Source organism: Coptis chinensis, chromosome 8 (assembly GCF_015680905.1).
Source record: "Coptis chinensis isolate HL-2020 chromosome 8, ASM1568090v1, whole genome shotgun sequence".
In the NCBI taxonomy this organism is placed as follows: Eukaryota; Viridiplantae; Streptophyta; class Magnoliopsida; order Ranunculales; family Ranunculaceae; genus Coptis; species Coptis chinensis.
Window position 1 is genome coordinate 70786523 of NC_141463.1, and position 22502 is coordinate 70809024.

Sequence of the window (22502 nt, forward strand, 5' to 3'; positions counted from 1 at the left end):
GGCTGCTAAAATGTTTCGGTCTTATTAGTACCACCTTATTGGGATTTAATTGTTGCCATGCTAACTGGCATCGCAAAAGCTTTCATTTGAAATTTTCTTTTACTTAGAATTTCATTTTTATTGAAAAAATTGAGCACTAGCTCTACGCTGCAATAGTTGCAAAAGGTATTTTGGATTTAGCAACGCCTTTGGCGTCTTTAATAAGTTTTATATTTGTTCTCCCAATTTATTTATTTTTCTGTACCATAGTATTTGCAGCGTCCATTGGTGTCACATAAGGCCATAAATGTTTAATATTGGGCGGGATCATTTTCGTTGGAAATAGTTTTCGCGTCCCACTAAAATTCTAAGCGATAAAATTTGGGAAACCAAAAGAAACCTAAAAAAAACTACCACGCTAAAAAAAAAAAAAACATTCTTCACCGACCGATTGTGAAACCGATCGTACTACAAAATATGTAAGGATATTTTAATTTTATCTCTTCTTCTTCTTCTTCAAACTGGTTTTCATTGTAATGTTTTTCTTTTTCTTTTTTACTCATTTCGTCCATTCTTAATTAGACCATTGGTCTTGTTTTAGCTTAAATGAATCGGCAATGTCAAAGCTTCCTTGATTCTGATTGTCGACTGGTACGTCCTTTAAATTGAGATAATCTCCTCGGCTTATATATACTTTAAGTTCCGATTTTTGGTTTTGAATTCTGGAATTAAAGTTACAATCTTTAAACTAATTGAAGTTTGAAGTTACCAAAGCTCAAATATTTTGCGGTGGTTTATTCTATTTCATACTCCATTCTCTCTTAACCCCTTATCGTAATTTATTTACCTTTTTATTGTTTATCTATAGGAATTAAGGTTCTCGCCATTGTTTTGCGTACAAATCCCTGCAGTGTTTCAGGTTTTAATAAACTTCTTAGTGATGTTTCTCGTTAATTTATGAGTATGAATGATTTCGATAATGGTTTTGTGTATTATTGGTTCCTTGGTTGACCTTTGGATGTTTGGCGAGTTCATTCTGAATTTTCTGTATGATTCTCCTTGTTTCATATTTGTTCAATTTATTTTGTTTAAATGTGTTATATATGTGTCGGAGGTTAAGTTATTGGTATAGAAAAGTTTTCTTTGGTTTTGTTGTTACGCATTACCATGGCGAAGTGGTTTGAATTGGTCTTGGTTTCCATTTAAGGATGATTAAATTAAAAAAAGTGAAGTAGGTGCTTGTTGGTTTCCAACTTTCCATCATGTGCCCGTGCTTTGCGAGCTGACTTATGTATGAGACCGAGTTGCCATTATCATTCTCTGATTTTGGTTGGTTGTAAAACTTTTTATTATGTGTATAGATTTGGCATTGGGTCTTGATCCATTTGATACCTATTGATGTCCCATTCTTTACCTTTTGTGCTCCCACCATGGCTACTGCTTTGGCCTTGTCCATTTTCTTCGTGCTGCTACTGTTATTTTTTTCGTCTTTCTTCTCCTTGCACACGATAAATGCGTTGTGGACAAAATATTAGGCGATGCTTAAGAGGTTTTTAGGTGTCATCTTCACAAGTATTATAGGAGTTTTAGAAATGATGGAGTATACGATCACACCCTTAGAGTGGCTTGGCACAAGAAAAATGGAATGCATGTTGTGATTGGTTTAGAAAAGATTTCAAGGTAATATACCTTATTGTGCTAATTTGGCAACTACTATGGAGAGTGTATGTCTTCCAAGTATTACGTTTATAATAAGGGTTGTGTTGAAATGATTCTAGCACTACTCATTACATATGGCAATCTTATTATCCGGGTTTATATTTTTTGCTAGCTTTGGTTTTGATATTATATTTATTTTATTGCAGAAAATTAGCGAGCAAAATTCAAAAAGCTCCCAACAAACCATTGTGGTGGTTCAAAGCCATTCCGAGGATACTTGGAGGAATCTGTAATATTTTTTATTTACATTCATTTGGTTGCTTTTCCGCAATTTGATATTATTTGAAGTAAATTATAAAGGAATACGTTTTCAAATCTTTACAGCGTGACTCCGAGACTCAGGAACCTATTGGCAAGATTGAATTCTATCATCGAACCCACTTTAGTAGTAGTAAGGGATGGACTAGTCATGTTGCTAAAGAAAACTATGTAAGTAAATTTACTTGTATCTAGCTTTTACCATGGTACTTATATTTTTATATATTTATACCCAATTTAAACTTACGGGGACCGAATACGACATCTTAAAATTTGAATGAAGTAGAAGGCGATGAGGCAAAGACCGAGGAAGAAATTTTTATTATAGTATTGGGTGTAAGGTCTGGATACTCGAAGGGCTTGGGCATGGGGTCCTGCCAGAGTCATCTAGCTAGAAGTAAAATAGAGGATATGGTGGTCCGTCAAGCTAGGTTTGAGGCTTGGATCTTTGAAGTTTAATGGGGTTTTCCCACAATGCACGTATGAACTGTATGTAATAAATTGATTGGTTGCATGCCCGATCGAAAGTAACTCCTACGTGATGTTTTGTGTTAGTCACAACTTTAATAAGTTATTATGGTTTCAAGTCCCTAAGTTATATGGTTGGATGTCTTTGGTTAAATGATTGCTTTGGAAGTAACTATATTCTAGGAGTGTTTGGGGGCTGTAATAGTTTTTCATTTCTAGTGGCTTATGTTATAGTAATATTTGGTTATTTGGCATGTTTATGAGGTTGTGTAATCTGGGTCGGGATGTTGACCCTAAAGAGAAGATCAACTCTCTCTCTTTTCATACAAAATTTGCTTCTACTGCGTGGGAATCTTCTCTTGATATGAGTGAGGGTTCTTTTTCATGGCATGACTAAACTCCTAGTTAAGAGGAAGGGCAGGCTTGTTATAAACAAAATGGGGTAGCTTCTAAAGTGAGGGTGGGGTCTTCTCTAGTGGAAGGGCAAGCATGTTAATAGACGATTAAAACAATGGAAATATATTTCCAAAAGAGAGGTGAGATGTGATCTGCAATCATTTATTGTTATGTATATATAAAGTACAGCCATGGACTTTCACATATAGAACAAAAGGAGTACTATCATAGTGGACTGATGCTATCATCCGAAATGACCACTAATCAATTTGAAAGTAGGAACTGCTTGTCATCCTAAAAGCACATTCAAGTATGATTTCCTTAACAAATGATCAGTCATTCATAGTTTCGGACTATAGGCTACTATAAAACTGTCTTCACAAATTGTCGATGCATTCTCTTTTGTCGTAGATTTTTTCGTAGAAGGGAATGAAACAACTCATTAGCTAGTAACGAAGAAAGAGTTTTAGCTATTGATCTCTTGTGCTTGATTGTCTTCCTTGATTTTGTTAAAGATATTATTGCTAGACATACCGGTCTTAAGGGAGCAAGGAGAGGGGTAGTCATCTTGGGATCCGGAACTAAATATCAATCTGGAGGATCATTACCTTCCCTCCCCTATGGAGTTGGTTTAATTTTGCTTTTGTGTTACTCCACCACCGTGAAACCGATTTTCAGGTCACATATGATTGAATATTAGCGGACATCATTGGATATTTTGGATCTAAATTTAGGTTAATGGCCTTATGTCTGATTTTGCTTATTGAACCTTGCTTGTGCTTTTTCAACATCTCATATACATTATCATCTATTATCGGTTTATCACATATGATTGAATATTAGGACATCATTGGATATTTTTGGATCTAAATTTGGTTAATGGCACATGCGATTTTGCTTATTGAACCTTGCTTGGGCTTTTTCAACATCTCATATACATTATCATGTGACTATGAAGGCTTCCGAAATACTTAGCATGAATGAAGTAAATTACTCATGCTTTGATATTGAAAAATACCAATTCATGCATGTCAGCCCTTTCGTTTATTTTGCTACCCATGAATCTCAAAGCTTAGGTGCAAATTGACTGCTCCAAAGGCTGATCTCAAAGCTCTTTGCTTTCTTCTTCTGCAGGCCATGGATTGAATGAAATTTTTTGTTGACTTTCATCTTAACACCCAACTGTCTCTCTTCAAATCATGATCATGTAAGTGGATTTTTTTTTTTTTTTTTTTGCTTGCTATTTCTTTCAATTGGTTGAATTAGTATGACCCTTAATTATTCTTGACTGGCTGATGTAGTATGAGGACAAGATAACACAAAATAACACAAGAAATGTGCTGATTGGAATGGCATGGTGAGTCTCTCTGACACACACATACACATACACATAAACACACCGCACCTGTCTCCTCAGACATAGTCTATGTACCACAGACATATGTATAACAATCATCTATTTTTTAGGTTTGATAAGAATGCAATAAGCACCCCTGTCAACATTTATATTTCCCTATTTTATCGTTAAAATGAAAATTACATTAGTCAAATATCATTATAATATAATATGGTGCATACTTGAGACTAGGTGCCCTCCCACTAGGTGGGTATCCACTGGAGGCAGTTCCATCGAAACAAAACCAACTATTGACGGGAGTACTCCCAAGCGGGCTACTTTAGCATCTGTGCCTAGCGTGCGACGGTCTGCGGTGAGTGTCTGTTTTCTGTGCCATTTGTATTTCTTCTTCGGTTTCTACTTGTGTTATTTCATCTCTTCTTTTTATACGGTATCTTATGCCGTATCTACTTGAAATTAGCCTGGAAAGAGCGATACTGTGAAGGCATCTGTTGATGGCCCAGCTTCTGGAGCTACTGAGTAAGCCCTTACTTAATAATACTTATTGGACATTTGTACCCACGTGACTGTGATTCATTGTTTGCCTTCTCTTTAGTTTTGAGAAATTATGATAAGTTGATTGAAATTTATCTCTAATTGTTATGAATTCTGCAATATTGGCTATAGAAGTTTAAATAAGTATTTAGAAGAATACTTTGGAACTGCCTACCGCGTTCAATTCGCATACAAAAACACACAATTTGAATTGTAGCTCCTATGTTACACTTCACGCTGGTCCCAATTATTTAATGCTAGCTGTATTCTGTAAGTTCTTGATATATTCTTTCTGTGTCAACTATTATCGGTTTAAATGAGATCATTTGCTTTTACTATAGATTGCATGATCAAAGTTCAATCACAACTAGGCAGTCATTGCCAACCAAAGATGATGAAGATGCTCATTCTGCTACCTCGTATTTGTCTCCCCATGGACTTTCATTTTCTATTGATTATTTTCTTCATTTCCTATTTTTTTTAAAGGCTAATGATTTCATCAATATTGCCAGAAGTACCACTCCTCGCGGGTCAAGGAGGAGTAGTGGATCTGGATTTGCTTTCAGGTTGGATGAGCGTGCTGAAAAACGGAAGGAGGTCTGATCACCTTAGTTTTTCAAAGGATTTTGGACTTTTGATACTCACCAGATTAAGCTTGAAAAACTATTCAAACTATTTCTTTGTTCTATTGGCCAGTTTTATTCGAAAATAGAAGAGAAAATTCATGCTAAGGAAGTCGAAAAAAATAACTTGCAGGCAAAATCAAAGGTATAAGGAACAGCTCTTAAATTTTATTGTTTTTCGTGGCTTTGATAAGGTATTTTCTAAGTTTCACTTTATCTAACCTTTGTGTTCATCTTTTAGGAGAGCCAGGAAGCAGATCTCAAGCAACTCAGAAAGAATCTGACATTTAAAGCTGCCCCCATGCCTACTTTCTATAAGGAACCTCCTCCTCCAAAGACCGAACTGAAGAAGGTAGACCATTGTATTTCATTTAATTTTGTGAGATGCTTTTAGGAAATAAAAGTCACCGCTTTTTTGTAGTCTGCAAGGTGATTGCATTTCGTTTAGCCTGCAGTATGGGTGATTATCTACTGCTTGATATATCTGGCTTGATAGACTATTTTCTCGTGGTAAATAAGCTCATTGGTTTGCTCAGTTCTGATTTGCACAGAGGCACTGTTACAGATGTCTCTATCTATTCTTTGCTTGAGCTTGAAAAGTGTAACTTTTAACTGATTTCACTGTTGAATCCATTTGCAGACCAAACTTTCGATATCTGGGAGAGACTTCACACTGACGCTAATCACTAGGCGCTCACGCCATTATGCGGGCACAAGGTTTGGCAATCTTACGACTCGTAAAATGCAATATGATATTAGCTATTTTTTTTTTATGTGGGCACATGTAGGTTAGGGTCGGCCCTGACGCCATTCGCTCCTAACGTCAAGAATGGTGGATTTCCTTTCTTTTCTATTCAGTGGCGAGCAATTCTTTCTTTCTTTTTAAGGGTGTGACTCATCAGTATACCTTGCCTGTCTCTAAGAGGCCTCCCTATCCCTAACCCAGGGAGTGGGTTGAAAGGCCGACAACATTCAATCCTGCAGGAAACTTGCACTTGTGGCTCAGAGCGTTTTATTAGGCTCGCTCGGACTACGTTAAGAATGAATCTTTTGTGCCATTCATATGATCATTGTTATAGTCGGCATAACAGCCAACTACAGCTGTAACTGGAACAACCAGTTATTCAGCTGATTATTAGCTGATGAGACTTGGTGGGTATATATATTCAAAGATGAAATGGAGCATGATGATAACGAAGTGTGTGTGGGATCGAAAAGCCATTTACCTCGTGATTTGAGTCCCAATGCGGAGAAGTGTGAGGCAATTACTCTTAACACTTAGTCTTCATTGCATTGAGAATGTACCTAGACTCCTAGAGAGTAGAGACCTGATCGTCCGGTCTTAGGCCCAAATTCGGATTTTCAGTTTTTCCAATGAATACCGTGTCTCCCTTGCTATAATGAGAACTTACCAAGGGACAAGGAAAAGTTGATTGATTTTTAGATAAATAACCAAGTTCTGATTGCGGTTGTGATAGGCTTTTCATCTTATGATCATAAACAAATCAATTTTATTTGCATTTAATAAGTTCCACTTGCCACCCCCTCGCCGTTCTATGTTACTACTCTTACGCCGATCTATTTTTTGTTTCAACTTTAATTTTGCAAATCATCCGAACCTAGAGTAAAACCATGCTATGTTTAGGCCTCTAAAGTGACATTGCATTTCGACGCCTTTCCCAAATTTGCTGATGGTACATGGGTCATGGGGACCTTATACATTTGATAACAATACAAGAAGTTAATTTTTACACTTTCTTTGGTGTTTCAATGTTAGATGGTAATGACATCGCGGAACAGTTATAGTGGCAATAAATTAAACGTTAAGTTTTTCTCATTTTGAATCGAGTCTATCCGATCGCCGTAGGAGAATTCAATTGGTGATTAGATTGTTCAAGAAGTAGATTCCTAGAATATTGCTCAAGTTGAGTCCCGCATGGATTGGCTATCAGATATTTGGCTCCTACATGGTCAAACACAATTTGATCTTAGGTCCACAACCATTCAATTCGTGCTCTCCCGTGACTAAATGTTATGCTTCTTACCATTGATAAAAGGAAAATGATAGAGTCCCGCAACTTCTTTATGTTAGTAACAAGCTCAACAGATTGATTGGCGTCAAGGTTGCAAACTTAATATAGTCAAGTTAGACTACCTCCGATTCTCTGAATGTCAGAACTAAATGATACGAAAGAACAGTAAAAGATTCAGTACCTTTGTACTATGCAATTATATATTTGGCAGAAACTCCTCCTACAAGGGGCTCTTTAGCCTATGTATGGACTTTTTAATCGGGCTGTCGAATGTAATAAGATTGGTAATCATTAGTGCGCGGAACTTATTGAATAGTACATAAAGTTCTCCGGTGAGTCCTCTATAAATTATATGCTTAAGTATAATGTGTCGATGCTAACATACAAAAAGTTTTAAGACGTCAAGGATGAAGGAACTAATGTACATCAAGGCACTAAGATACTTGCTTTGACAAGTATATATTGTTCATGCACATCAATAATGGTTATCATGTGCAGAGCACGTGCATTATGCTAGTATATGTAATGGGGTGTATAAAGGTAATTAATCCCATTATGTTTATTATATATTGACTACTGAGTGCTTGGTGTCTCACATTCCTCTATCATGTTGCAATGGGAGTTTTTCAAAGCCGCTCTACCATGTAATCTAAGTTTTTGTAAGAGATGATTTTTATTTTGCAATACTGGTCCAAAGTTATAGTAACAATAGTTTGCGATTGCTTGCCCCTATTTTTCATCCATCCAAAGGTAAGAACGCTAGGTGGATCTTTCATATTGAAACCGTTATGTGCCGGTGAAGCTCCTTTTTGTTCACCATTGTTTTTCATTTGTATTTGTTCTTGGTTTTGGTGCTTTGGACATTTTTAAAAATAAAAATGAATTATCACATTTCCTTTGGCTATATATTATGTTGTAGATGTCATTGGATGAGTCCGATTGGTTGTTGTGCTTTTCTAATGGTCTCGCTATGTCGTGGGAAACAACTTGAGTGCTTTCGGGACTGCATTTACTTAATATATTTGTTGTGCTTTGAATACAATTCCTTGTATGTGCCGCAACACAATGGGGCAAGGTCTTAAGGAAAACCCTCTAGAACCATCCTCTACAGTTTTCCTAAGCATGCCACTTCATGTTGGTATCATGATAATATCTTTGCGAAGTTGCTTGAAAAAGTTAAACTTGTAGAACCGAGTCATGTCATTACCAATCTAGATTAACATATAACATACATGCTTTCTCCTTATTAAGTTTTTTTTGTTTTGAGATGTTCACTATACTTTGAATATTGTCCTCAGGTATACTATGAATATTGTCCTAGGTCGTTGGGGTAGATTTATGTCTCCTTATGTCTTTTTTAATTTTTTGTATCAGAGTTAGTTGATGGGGTAGATTTATGAAAGGACTTGGGGAGGGTAGGTGTGTAAGAAATGTGGCAATTGGGAATAGTCATTTGATCTTTCCCCCCTCTTACATTTGGGGAGGGGAACAGGGGGGTCATGAATAATGTTTTCCTTTGTCTACGCCTTCAAAGTATGACATTGTGGTGTGCATGGTTTTCCGATCTTCAAAAACACCTACATGCGTTCAGATCTTTTATAATATCTGAATCAGTTGTACAAATTTGATAGTGAATTAGGTTCACCAAGGTGAACTATGGTGCTTTTTGACCTTGCATCGATGTATGAATGGATTTGCTCTCTAGGCGGAGTGGGAAGACATATACAATGCTTTCGGTGAGATTGACGAGTTGGAAGTAAAGCCCGTCTAGAGGTGGGATGACACCACGCATATTTGAATTCTTAATGCGTAAGATATGTTGCTCCCTCAAAGCACATTCACCTTCTACGGTATGTTTTGTATTTGTTATTAGTAATAATTTACATGTTATATGTACTCAGTATACATGTGTATTATTCATCACATCTAAACATTATTGTCCGATATGCCATTTCAACTTTTCCCGAGTTGTTTCATTGTATAATCGATTTTGTCATAAACTAACCAAGAATAACTTGCATTTTTGTTGTTGTAGAGTTTGATTCAAATTTCAAGTTAATGAATAAGCAAACATATAACATCTCGAACACATGATGGTTCATGATTGGGCCTTCACGGACACGCACTATATTTTATTTGGGAATCGTATTAAGCTCGATATTCCTGGTGAGTTAAACTTTAGATATGCAACATTATCACATGTTCCTAACACAAGTTTTGATTTACGTAAGTGCCTAAACTCAAATAGATCATCATACATGAATTAGCTTTCTAGCATTGTGCTAAAATTTCGGGTTCTCGATAAGCTATTCATGCAAATTACAATTTATATTTGTTCGAACGTGAAAGTTGCTTTTAGTTTGGAATCAAAATTTCACAATATTATGTAAACACTGATTTAGAAGGACCATTGTAACATTATATATCTTTGCATTTGCATAGAAGTGATTAATCTAGTCTAGCATTTGAATTGCAGTGGTCAATGCTTGCATTAAGTGGGATATCTCCGATGATATCTGCGTTGTCTATGGACGATAGCAAATCTACATCTCCTATTTACTTGCTTCCTCGATTTCCAAATGAGATTGTTGAAGATCGAGATTGGAGGGTACCGATTGAGGCTCCAAAACAGATGTGGCTATTACATGTGGGTAATGCCTTGAGAGAGGGATGTGAAAGGGAATCTAGAAATTCAAGTGCATGTTTTGCTTGCTCCTACCAATGGTTCAATTTTTGCAAAATGTTTGGTAATTTCTTTTACTATCACACTATTTTCTGTTTTTATCACCACGATATGATCCTTTTTTTTTCTTATTTAATTTGAATATTGACTTTTACTACGGTGGTAATTTGTAAATCGCCGCATGTAACATAAAGCAAGGATTTTAATTTTTTCATGATTTTGTAGGATATGATTTGGAGAAGTGGTACATTGGACCCTTCTTTTATGAATGCAAGAGAAGGTGAAGAGGATTCACTTTGCCTCATCTAGTGGAGGTACTCTTTGTGTTCCCGTGTATGTTTTGTGATTAAAGCGTGTATGTTCTGTGGACTCACTGCCTTCATCTTCTCTGTTCACCATGTTTATCGTTATCAAAAAAAAATGTTTGTCATTTAAAACTTCTAATAGGATCACCCAACAAACCATATCTTCACCACATGGAATCACTCCAATATTTTCTACCTCAAACAAATAAGATGTGTACTTTTCTTTAGAGCCTTCTAATAATCTGAGAAGGTAATTTTCTTTTAATTTTCAAAAGAACACAGATTACACTAGAAATTAGAAACATTTGAACCGAAGTTATGTGGTTTCTTATGTTAGTAGAATATGTAGTAATCTGTTTAATTGAATGATCTTTTGAGCGATTAAGAAAAAGATCCCACAATTCAAAGTTGTAAAGTTTACGACTAAATCTTATGACAATGTAGGTGTCTATGAACTTTGACAAAGAAGGAAATTGTAAATATTGTTCCGTTGAGCCCTTGAACCTTTGGATTACACCTTTCGACTTTCCTGTGATCAACCCAATGGTCTCAAGTAGAAAAAAACAAGTACATTTATCTTTGCCACATCTACGGTTCCCGCCAAACCTTGCCGCATTTTTCCTTTTGATAATGTTGCAAAGCTCAAATGGGATGACAAGTCGGTTTCGACTTGGTGGGTTGAAATCGAAGATTTATCGGTGAGCCCATCTTCATTTCTAAAGGTGACAAAGAGGATGACGGATACCTCCTTGTAGTAGAGGTAAGAATGAACACATCGAGTAGGTACTTACTCATGCTAAATGACAAAGAAGGCTGAATTGGGGAACCGATCTTCCTTATAGAACAATAGAAATTCCCTATGTTATCCCCCTCGTTGCCATGTTATGTTGGGTGCATTTTGTATTTCAACATGTCCTTTGGGTTTCAAGGTAGTTACATATTATGGCAACACAAACTAACCACATTAAAAGAAAAGAGTATATGGTAACTTTTTGTGCAGACTCCGTTAATCACAAAAAGTTGTGGAACTATCTACTCTTGTCTCTGTTTTAACGGATGTTAATCTATGTTTTTGATTTTTCAAGTATGCAGTTTCAGTACAAAGATGTTACCTTGTGATTTTAGATCCAAGACGGATAGGAAGCCGATCATTAGCAGAAGGCTTGAAGTTCCCAAAACTTAAATTTTCCTCTTGCTTTTCATGGTTTTGGGTGGAGAGAATTAGTTGTATCGTTTCGTATTTGATTGCATTATTACTTCGTTAAATAGTTTGTGTCGATAATTCATTTTATACATAATGACCCAACGCGCATTACCCACAGTTTTCAAGAGGTGAGTGGAAGCAAAGCAATTATCAAATACAAATTATGTGTTATATATTGAAATTGCCATTGAAGCTGACTAAAGCTTATGATCGTCGCAGGTTTCAATTCAAGATGCATGGAAGCAAATCATTTCTCGGATGCCTCTTCAAGACGGGAAAATTTGAATATCTGTGGTCACCAGTTCACCACCATTGAGTCATGAAAAAACATCGATATACTCGGGGAGAGTACCATGCGAGAACTTCAGTTGAGAAACAAATTTGAACAAAAATTTGGAATGTGTCGCCAGTCGCGAGTTGTTCAAACCGCTTTTCTACGGATGATATTTGAGAAGATTTTGGATGGCAAGGGCTATTTATTATCGGCACTATATGCTCTAGTTCAAGTTTCGTTATTTTCTCGTTTGTTTACACATGGGGTGGCCTAAGTAAGATGTTTTGGGTGTACATGTGGAGTTAATAATGAACGAATAAAAATGCATTTCTTTTGCCATTTCATTGTTGTTTTACTGCCAAATAAAGTGTGCTTTTCTGGAATTTATATCATTCGCAACAATTTTGGTGTAGCTAAAAGATTTGATTCTACCGTAACGTAGACACTTTTTGCCACACTTGGTGTGTCGCTAAATTTATGGACGTCTGTTGTCACGCCAAATGTATAGCTAAAAATTCAAACTTTCCGCAACGGAAATAGTGTAGCAAAAGGTTGCCTTTTGCGATGTCTAGTTGTGCAGCTAAAGGTATCACTTTTGCAACGCCATCCTAGTTGTTACAAGCTCTCTTTTGCGGCCTTAACGCCGCCGCAAATAGTTTGAAATAAATTTGTAATTAATTTAATTTTCATAAATGAAGTAGCAACGGAATTAGTGTATTAGGCCCATAGGCGTCATAACAAACTAGGAACATTTGCCACGCCACTTTTGGCGTTGCATTTGAGTATTTGAGACGACTTTTAGCCACGCCTTTGCAACGCCATCCGGGTGCGTTGCGGCGACAGATCTTTGCCACGCTCAAAGGCACCTTTAGCGATGGGGTATGGCGCTGCTAAAACTATGCTCTGTTGTAGTGTGGCTGTGTAAGAATTGTGCTTGTTCCTCGTCGTGCATTGTCTGAAGCTTGTGAAACTCAAGAAGTCTGGTCATGATGATGTTCTGATGTGTGTATAATGTCATTAGTCCTTGGTGAATTGTACGAAGGCCTTCTATATGATTAAATACGTTGTGTATTGCATTGTCAACGAAGATGTTGACAGAGGAAAAAACTTCGCCGGTTTCTGCACCGGCATGGTTCTTTACAATTTCAGGAGTCCAAAAACCGTTCATACAAACGGAGTGAATGGTGAGAATGTTAGTTGTTTTGAGATAGGTAGTAGGAGCAGTAATAGGAAAACCCCAACGCACGTCACAATGGTTGGCAAAGGAGCTGACTTTTTCCTGGCACGTATGATCGCGTTCCAGAGAAATTGAATTATGCAAAAATCATTGATTTTAGTCTGCAGGACCTAGAGTAGATGGAGGAGGGGTTTGGTTATTTCGAAAATGTGTCGAGCACATTATGGGCTAGCCATTGGATCACAGCTAATTGGTTCTTTTGCAATAATCGCTGATAAACAATGCGGTTTTTCCGATTGTATTCGCCGTAAAGGATAGTTGCAAACATTAGATGTCTTATATTGTCGAATGTTGAATCCTAAAGGTGTACCCCAGGGTTTGTTATGGGAATTTGAAAGACCTCGGAGATGATTTCCGGAGTCAATTCGCGCTCGCATCCGTTTGTACGGACAAAGAATTGCCCGTTTTGGAAATAACCGTGTGTATAGAAATATAGAACCAACTCTCTAGAATAAACTACCTCCTTATGATGTAATAGAGGGAACCATCCGCGACGTAAAATTTCAGTGTCAAAATATAGTTAAAATAGACCGCTCTGAAAAAAATTCATAAAGTTTTGCTCGGGCACGAAAATTCGAGTGAGGGCCATTGAAGATGGAAGGAATGGAGTGGTGAAGATAATTCAGTGAAAAAGGGAAGACTAGATTGTAGAGGTGTCGAGCCTAGCTATAAATATGCACCAATCCAAAAGTTTAGAAAATACGGATCAAGGTGTCACAGGGTAGTTAGACCACGTGTATCTTCTAAAATAATTTTATCAAGGTGCTTGCCCAAAAGATCGTTTAAAGTTAGATCCCTGAGACTGTGAGTCAGACGTGGGAAGAGATAGAATATACGAGAGAAGGTTTAACAAGGTAGTTTGACCAACTTGTATATTCATAAATCAATTAAACAAGGCACAAAAGTGGATGTAGTATGGAGGGGAAAGAATAGGGCATGCAACTACAAGGAGTGGCGCACTCTACCTAATTTTTTTTTTTAGCAAGATCTCTAGACGTAGCGTAAGTAGAAGAACAAGTAATACGAATACGTAGATAGGATCTTACATTAAGTTGTAACAACGTACAAGGATATGAAAACACACCATAATCACAACGAAAAAAATACATATCTAGATATTAGATATGACTATATGCCACATCAACAACATTACGATAATAAAACTACCGAGCATGAAGACGTGAGTAGCATATTCAATTTGCTGCTGCTCGAACTTTTCTAGTGCATCCATGAAGCTGAAGATTGGTAAGAACTTAAAAAAAATGTAATTGGAATTAAAGAAAAAGTGTAGAGGGGAGAAGATGAAAGGAGTGAATGTGAAGGATGTGGTGAACTTTCTATTTATAGAAAGGAAATGTAGCTGTTTTCTTATCGTTGTGGTGGCGGTTTTGTGACCATTTTCTGACCATTGCAAATTGTTAGTTAAAGAGAGAGAGAGAGAATAAATATTGGAGATATATAAGATCTAATATAATACTTGACAAAGCAAAATTTTGTGGAAAATGTAGGAAATATAAGACATATGTAGGTAGAAAATTAAAATGGAAACACGTAAATAAAATATCCGATATAAATAAAATACAAGTCCAGGAAAATTAAACTTCTACTGGGAATTCTCTGGGGCTGCTGAAGAAGAACCATGATTCCTGCGATGGCGTGCAGGACGAACTCCCATGGAGACTAACTGCTCATGGATATCGCCTAGAGTATGCATCACCTGGGCTTGAAACTAGTGCTGGTTTTCCATGAGCATTCGCAGGAACTTGTTTTGGCGAGTCCTTAGCTGATCCTAAAATGCATCCATGGAAGTGCTCATTTCTTGCTGAAATTCGCCCATGGCGTCGGTCAGTGAATCATGGCGAGTGCGCATATCTTCCCTAAATTCACCCATGTAATGTTCCATCAATACTTGACAAGTATACATGTCTTGCATGCCACTGTTCATAGTGCGTAGGGCATCTATAGGATGGCTCATCTAGCTCATAGCAGCCTCATCAAAGAAAGGGGGAGGGGATAGGGGAGGTGGAGTCACATTATCTTGTTCCATTGTCATAGCGTGTTGTGGGTTCCCATGGGAACTGTATGCACTTCTTGAAAACATGCATATTCTCATATTGCAGCATAGGAACTAAAGGTGTAGCAGATAGGAAACCCAAATTTATCATAACTTGTGTGACAAGAACGGCAAGAGGAGCTGACCTGAGCGTGGCATGAGTAATGATGTCGAATAGAAAGGTCACAATGTAGAAGTTTCCCTTTCGCTCCTGGAGGACCCAGAGTAGCTGGAGAAATGTCTTGTTAATGTCAGCTGGCTTAGAGGTGCCAATGACATTCTGACCCAGCCATTGAGTCACTGCAAGTTGGTTCCGACGCGGAGAACGTTGATAAGCGCATTTCCCATCAATATTATAATCACTCTCGATTAACGTGTTAAAAATTAGGTCGTAAGTCCATGGATACACGGACTGCTGCTGAGTCGGCACATGGTCGACCAAAGGTATGCCAGTGATCCCGGAGATCAAGGCGGGTGTGACTTGGCGAGGCACGTCATCGATGGTGACCCAAAAATGGTCGCCATTAAAACTGTCATTGTTGTAGAACTTCAACACCAAATCTATCGAATAGAGACCGCGATTGGCATACAACAGATATTCCTAACCTCGAGATTGAATTTCAGTATCAAAAAATGGGGAAAACATCCCATTTTCAAAGAGTGATCCAAAATTCCTTTCTACTAAAATTCGCCTGTTTCTAGCCATTTGAGGATCTGAGGAAGAGGACGGTGATTGTTTTGAGATGAGAGGAAAAATTTGAAGTTGGTGGCAAAACATAAATTGAAATGGGGTTGTGGTGGTCTCATGTGAAACTGGAGTTGAATTGGGAGCTATCTCGTGCGAGACTCGAATGGAGGGGAGCGAGATCCGGTTTTTGTGGGAGAAGAAATGAGGAAATGGTGACACATGGTGAGGTGTCTCGGGTTATAAATGGGCTGAGAATCACGAGATTTGGTCGGGCCCAATTTTTTTCCCAAGCCCAAATCAAACCTGAAAAATGTAAACGTGCACACATGACTCGTTTGGACTCCAAATTGGATAAATGAGCTGCTGAAATGATCGGCATGAAAAATACCATCCAATTTGAGGTGGCATGCTCAAAGGTCAAAGGAATTTTTGAAAAGAAGGAGGGATGTTTCATTTATAAACAAGGGTTTCTTTTTTATGGTTTTATTTCTATACAAAGGGGATTAATGTGAACAACACTAGATGGCTAGAAGACACTCCATCCAACTCTCAGGCAACTGTCATGTTGGCTCTAGAGTGAACCCAATCTAGCTAGACTATGGCTTCACCTTTAAGTATTGTGGGTCTAGGGTGCAGGACGGTACCATCCTTGACCGTGTGCACTACGGTCTAATAATATTACCCTTATTACATATGGTTAGCCTCAAACCGCCCCAAAGGAAACTCAAAATAACCAATATCTAGGGGTTGGCCTGGTGGAATCAATTGCACGTGTCCCAAGTAGGCAATATTCAATGTTGAACACGAATCTTTTTGTGCATAGCGTTAATGCAAGGGGAATTTTAAAAGACATCAATATATACATATATACAAGGTGAGTCTTTTAACGTCAGATCTTCAAGATGAATCCCAACCTGTGGGAGGAACGACCTTGCAAAGTTGATCTCGAGCTGCTAGTGTCAAACAAGTGTATACGTTATAATAAGCACCTTCACCAAGCAGCTGAAGACTAGGGCAGTTAGGGGTTTGACAATGCAAACACCATCCCATTCTGTGCGCACTTCGACGACAAGCAAAAGTACTACGACCTTGTCTAATTCGAGAGGGGTGAGACTTTGTCCAAATTACGATTTGAACATGGGCAGGAAGAAAGTAGAAAAGAGTGGAGAAATAAGAGGGAGAAAATTTTTGGAACCCATCATTTACCAACAGGAACATTTGCTCACATTTCAGAAGACATTTATACTCAGTCCTAAAATAGAGTTTTTGTGGACTACGGCTCCGGCACTTGCAACCACACACTTCAAAGTAATTTTGAGATCATAAAATAGAAGATGGCTTGGCTACCAAAATGACGTACCCTCTACAGAAAAACAAGATTGAGTATGCCAAACAAAACATCTAGTCTATGTAGATTGGATCCTGAAGAAGAGTTTGTTCAACAGTTGGGGAGCGTAACTCGTGGTAATGTTTGAGGCGTTGGCCATTTACTTGAAATTCGCTGTTATCTTGTGGATTAAGCAAAGAGATTGCCCTATAATGGGTCACAGCTGACACAATGAAATGACCAGACCATCGTGTTTTCAATTTACCAGGAAAAATGTGTAATCTGGAGTTGTAAAGTAAAAAATTTTGGCCAATTTTGAAATCTTTACGCAAAATGTGTTTGTCGTGCACTCTTTTTATATTAGCTTTGTAGGATTTTGAGAGATCATAAGCATCACTCTGAATCTCCTCAAGCTTATTTAATTGCAATTTTTGCTTTTCGCCTATCGCGTTGATATTATAATTGAGACTTTTGATGGCCCATAGAGCACGATGCTCAAGTTCAACCGACAGATGACAAGATTTTCCAAAAACGATGGGGTAAGGAGACATCCCTATAGGTGTTTTAAAGGTCGTTCGGTATGCCTACAAGGCATCTGATAAGCGGAGAGACCAGTCTTTTCTTGAGGGATTGACAGTTTTCTTCAGAATTGACTTTATCTCTCTGTTTGAGACTTCTACTTGGCCACTCGTCTGTGGGTGATATGGAGTAGCAACTTTGTGAGTAAATCCATATTTCTTCATTAAAAACCCAAAAAAATTATTACAAAAATGTGTACCCCCATCACTGATGATAGCTTTGGGGATACCAAAACGAGTGAAAATATTTTCTTTTACAAATTTCACGACAATCTTATGGTCATTTGAGCGACATGTTAGTGCCTCAATTCATTTGGACACATAGTCCACAGCGACTAGAATGCAAAGAAAATCTTGAGAAATAGGGAAGGGTCTCATAAAATTAATGCCCAAACATCAAAAATTTCCACGATTAAAATGGGATTTAGGGGCATCATGCATATTACGTTGGGTAATGTGACCCAGGTGCTGACAACGAATGCAAGCTTTGTAATATTCGTACGAATCGTAAAAAAGGGTAAGCCAGTAAAAACCACATTGTAAAATCTTGGCCGCAGTTTTCTTCTCACTGAAATGACCACCGCAAGATTGTTCATGGCAAAAAGATAACACGTCAGTGTGTTCCCAGTCAGGAATACAGGGACGAATGAGTTGGTCGGAATAATACTTAAAGAAGTAGGGGTCATTCCAGAAATAATATTTTACAGTAGATAAGAACTTTTTACGATCAGGGCGTGACCAAGAGGAAGGAACTTCCTCAGTAACTAGGTAGTTAATGATATCCACGTACCATGGAGAGGAGAAAATAGAGTACAAATGCTTGTCTAGGAAGGAATCACGGATAGCGTCAGAATCACTATCACTATCAATATCACCAACCATCCTTGATAAATGGTCGGCAACCACATTTTAGGTTCCTTTCTTGTCTTTGATTTCCAAGGTGAATTCTTGCAAGAGAAAGATCCAGCAGAACAATCTCTGTTTCGCATCCTTTTTCGTGAGTAGGTACCGAAGTGCGGCATGGTCAGTATATATACGATGGTTGAAGATCCGACTAGGTAAAGGCGAAACTTATCCAAAGCATAGACAACAACTAGAAACTCTTTCTCAGTTGTCGTGTAATTACGTTGAGTGTCATTAAGAGTTTTATTAACGTAGTAAATGACAACGGGTTTGTCATCACGACGTTGGCCTAGTACGGCGCCAATATCAAAGTCGCTAGCGTCACACATCAATTCGAATGGTTGAGACCAATCAGGGGGTTGAATGATATGAGCGGTAGTCAAGGCGATTTTTAGAGTTTCAAAAGCTTGTTTGCAATTGAGATTAAAGTCGAAGATCGCATCCTTAAGCAGGAGATTGGTTAAGGGTCGAGCAACTTTAGAAAAATCCTGAATGAATCGCCTGTAGAACCCGACGTGGCCTAAAAAGGCACAGATATCGGAAACTGTTTTGGGGATATGTAGAAAAGCAATTTTAACAATTTTAGCTTTATCAACCTCTATCCCGTCTTTTGAAACAACATGACCTAGAATAATTCCTTTGGTAACCATGAAATGACACTTCTCCCAATTAAGTACCAGATTTTTCTCTTCACAACGCGTTAACACTTTAGAAAGGTTGGATAGGTAGTCGTCAAAGGAGTTTCCATAAATGGAAAAGTCATCCATGAAGACTTCCATATAACGTTCCACCATATCACTGAAAATGTGAAGCATGCACCGTTGGAAAGTACCAGGGGCATTGCAAAGACCAAAAGGCATTCGTTTGTATGCAAAAGTTCCAAAAGGATATGTGAAAGTTGTCTTTTCTTGATCAGCTGGATCGATGACAATTTGGAAGTAGTCAGAATAGTCATCAAGAAAATAGTAGGAAGCATGACCAGCTAAACGTTCCAGCATCTGGTCAACGAATAGAAGAGGGAAGTGATCTTTATGTGTTACGGCATTAAGTTTGTGATAGTCAATGCAAATTCTCCATTTCACTGGAATGTGAGTGGAGATGCATTCATCATTTTCATTTCGCACAACTGTAATGCCGGACTTCTTTGGAAAACACTATCAGAGATAGGGTATATGATACCCGCATCAAGTAAACGTAAAACTTCCTCCCTCACCACTTCTTTCATGGTGGGGTTAAGGCGACATTGTGGTTCCTGTGATGTCTTTATGCCGTCATCTAGATGTATGTGATGCGTGCATACACTAGGGTGTATTCCTTTGATATCATCTAAGGACCAACCAATAGCGGAGCGGTGTTCACGAATGACATGAATCAAACACACTTCTTTTTCGGTAGTCAAGTGGGAAGAAATTATTATAGGGTGAATACCATCGGGATCGATATGCACGTATTTCAAATTAGAGGGTAGAGGTTTTAAATCCAGAGTTGGAGGATTGGGGATCAAGGATTCGTGAGGGACCGCCTCTTCAATGGAAAAGAGCGAGTCAGGTTCTTCTAAATTGGTCGGTAATGCAGCAGTAGGGTCAAATAGTGGTACTGACTCTAATAATACATTGACATTCTTAACGTACGAGTCATCATCAAACTCAAGATTATCAAAAGAAAGAAATTGGTGTACCTCATCTGCGAGAAAAAAGTTTGTGAAATATTCCTGTGCCAGACTATCAACCGTGCTAATCTCACCCTCAATGTCAGGATCGGAAAGTTGTTTCATTAAGTTAAACACATTGACTTCTACAAAAAGGTTCCCGAAAGACATTGTCATTGAACCATCCCGACAATTGATGAGAACGTTAGCAGTTGCAAGAAATAGACGTCCTAAAATGATAGGAATGGAGTCATAAGCAACTTCGGTATCTAGAATGACAAAATCAACTAGATAGTAAAAATCTTGGACCTTGACTAGGACGTTTTCTACTGTGCCCTTTGGGTACTTGATGGAGCGATCCGCGAGTTACAAGGTCATGCTGGTAGGTTTTAATTCATGAAGACCTAACTACTTGAATAAGTAGTAGGGAAGTAAGTTAACACTCGAGCCTAGGTCTAAAAAGGCGATAGCGGCATACTTGTCGCCCAACGTGCATGGCACAGTTGGTCGACCTGGGTCTTTGTATTTAACCACACCATTAGTAGCAGTATTGGAGGGAAATTGCTCATTGATGAACACTTATTGAGGAACATTCGTTCGTCGTTTGGTGGTGCACATGTCCTTCAAAAACTTGGCATGCTTGGGCAAATGCTTAAGTGCATCGAGAAAATGTAGGTTTATGGTCAAATTTTTTAAGGTTTCTCGAATCTCATCGAAATGCTCGTCAGGTTTGTTCTTTACTAAACGGGCAGAGAACGGAGCTTTTGGGTGGAATCGCGCATATGGATCAGTGGTGTCTTTCCCCAGGGACGTGGTTGTAGATTTGGAAGGAACAACTTCGTCCGATATAGGTTACGAGGTAGGAGTTTGAAGGACGTCAGCCACGGCTTCCATCGGTTAAATGTCTGGCATATGTATGTGATTGTCGACGGTTCGGCCAGATCGAAGGGTGGTGATGGCATTCACCTCACCCTGGTTGGGATTACTAGATCCTAGTGCATTAGTGAGTTCAAAAGCAGTGTTTGTGGGCTTAAGGTTGGGAACTACTTGGCCAGGAAACACGCCCTTTTGACTTTTATCCTGTGCTAAAAGTTGAAGAGACTGTTAGATAAATGCTAGGATTTGAGACTGTTAATTCATGTAAGTCAGTAAATTTTCAGCCGTTTTATTGGCAGTGGATTGTACCAGTGGGGCAGCAGGAACAAGTTCATGGTTATTGTTTACGGATTGATTTTGGTAGCCATAATCTGGAGTAGCGGGAACAAAGTTGCGGTTGTTTTGGTACCCTATATTATTGGCGATGTTGGGAAACTGACTTTGCCCTTGCGGGAACTGCTGAAGATTCCCTTGACGGTAGGAATTGTAGTTTGTGGATGGCCATACAGGAGGGTTGTTGAAACCCGGAGGAGCTGGCTATTGGGTAGGGGTACGCCAAGCAAAATTCGGATGTTGTCGCTAAGGTGTATTAGGGATGTTGAAAGCACAAGTCTCTTCAGATGGTTGGTGAGGGCACTCATATGCCAAAGGGCAATATGAATTGGAGTGCTCAAGACTTAAGCAAAGAAGACATGGGGAAGCGTTGGCGGCCATGACTTGTTTGGGTTTTTGATCATTCACTTGAATCAAAAGAGCATCAACCTTTTTGGTTAGGGACTCGATCAGTGTTTTTAATTCGGATCGGGTTTGACCTCGAACATAGATGTAGCTTTGGTAGGAGTGTCTTTAGAATATCTAGAAGAATCAGTGTTACCCCAATGGGTGTTTCGTGAAGTCTGTTTCTCGAGAAAAGTGTATGCTTCAATACCACCTTTATCCATGAAACAATCGATGTTCATGATATCTAGTGTTTCCTTTTGATGGTCAGAGAGACCATTAAAAAATGATCGGACTAAGATAGCAGTGTCGAGTTGATGATGGGGATATTCGAGAAGCAGATCAGTAAATCTGCTCCATACTTCCGTAAATGATTCATGGGGATGCTGGCGAAATAATTGAATCTTCTGAAGCATCTCTGTAGTTTTCTTCTGAGTATAGAACTTTATCATGAATGCTTGTACGAGCTTGCTAGTAATGAATAATGTAACAATTAACCACAAATTCTTCTGGTATCAAATACAAGCAAGTCACAATGGATTTAAATAATTTTTCCATTTGGCCCATGTGTCAAGGGATTGCGACGCTTCGCCCACGAGCCAAACTTAAGCTTTATCAGCTAAGGTGAAGGGAAACAACCTA

The 22502-nt window shown here is 38.4% G+C and overlaps 1 protein-coding gene across 4 annotated transcripts; it reads left to right on the plus strand.

Moving 5' to 3' along the window:
• Positions 1-4154: 4154 nt before the first annotated feature.
• Positions 4155-12172, plus strand: LOC147482757 (protein WVD2-like 4). 4 transcript variants are annotated; one of them, XM_086580205.1, is made up of 14 exons: positions 4155-4177; positions 4409-4529; positions 4638-4696; positions 5053-5130; positions 5224-5308; positions 5408-5479; positions 5576-5686; positions 5975-6051; positions 9073-9217; positions 9403-9533; positions 9844-10114; positions 10276-10364; positions 10800-11115; positions 11441-12172. In XM_086580205.1, exons 1-9 carry the CDS (start codon positions 4170-4172, stop codon positions 9125-9127), a joined length of 666 nt encoding a protein of 221 aa, XP_086436331.1. In that variant the 5' UTR covers positions 4155-4169; the 3' UTR covers positions 9128-9217; positions 9403-9533; positions 9844-10114; positions 10276-10364; positions 10800-11115; positions 11441-12172. The 4 variants fall into 4 exon arrangements, with proteins under 4 accessions (XP_086436331.1, XP_086436333.1, XP_086436330.1 ...); XM_086580207.1 differs by lacking the exons at positions 9073-9217; positions 9403-9533; positions 9844-10114; ... (1 more) ...; positions 10800-11115; positions 11441-12172 and adding an exon at positions 5756-5844 and having other exon boundaries at positions 5975-6046; XM_086580204.1 differs by lacking the exons at positions 9073-9217; positions 9403-9533; positions 9844-10114; ... (1 more) ...; positions 10800-11115; positions 11441-12172 and having other exon boundaries at positions 5975-6142.
• The last annotated feature ends 10330 nt before the right edge of the window (positions 12173-22502 follow it).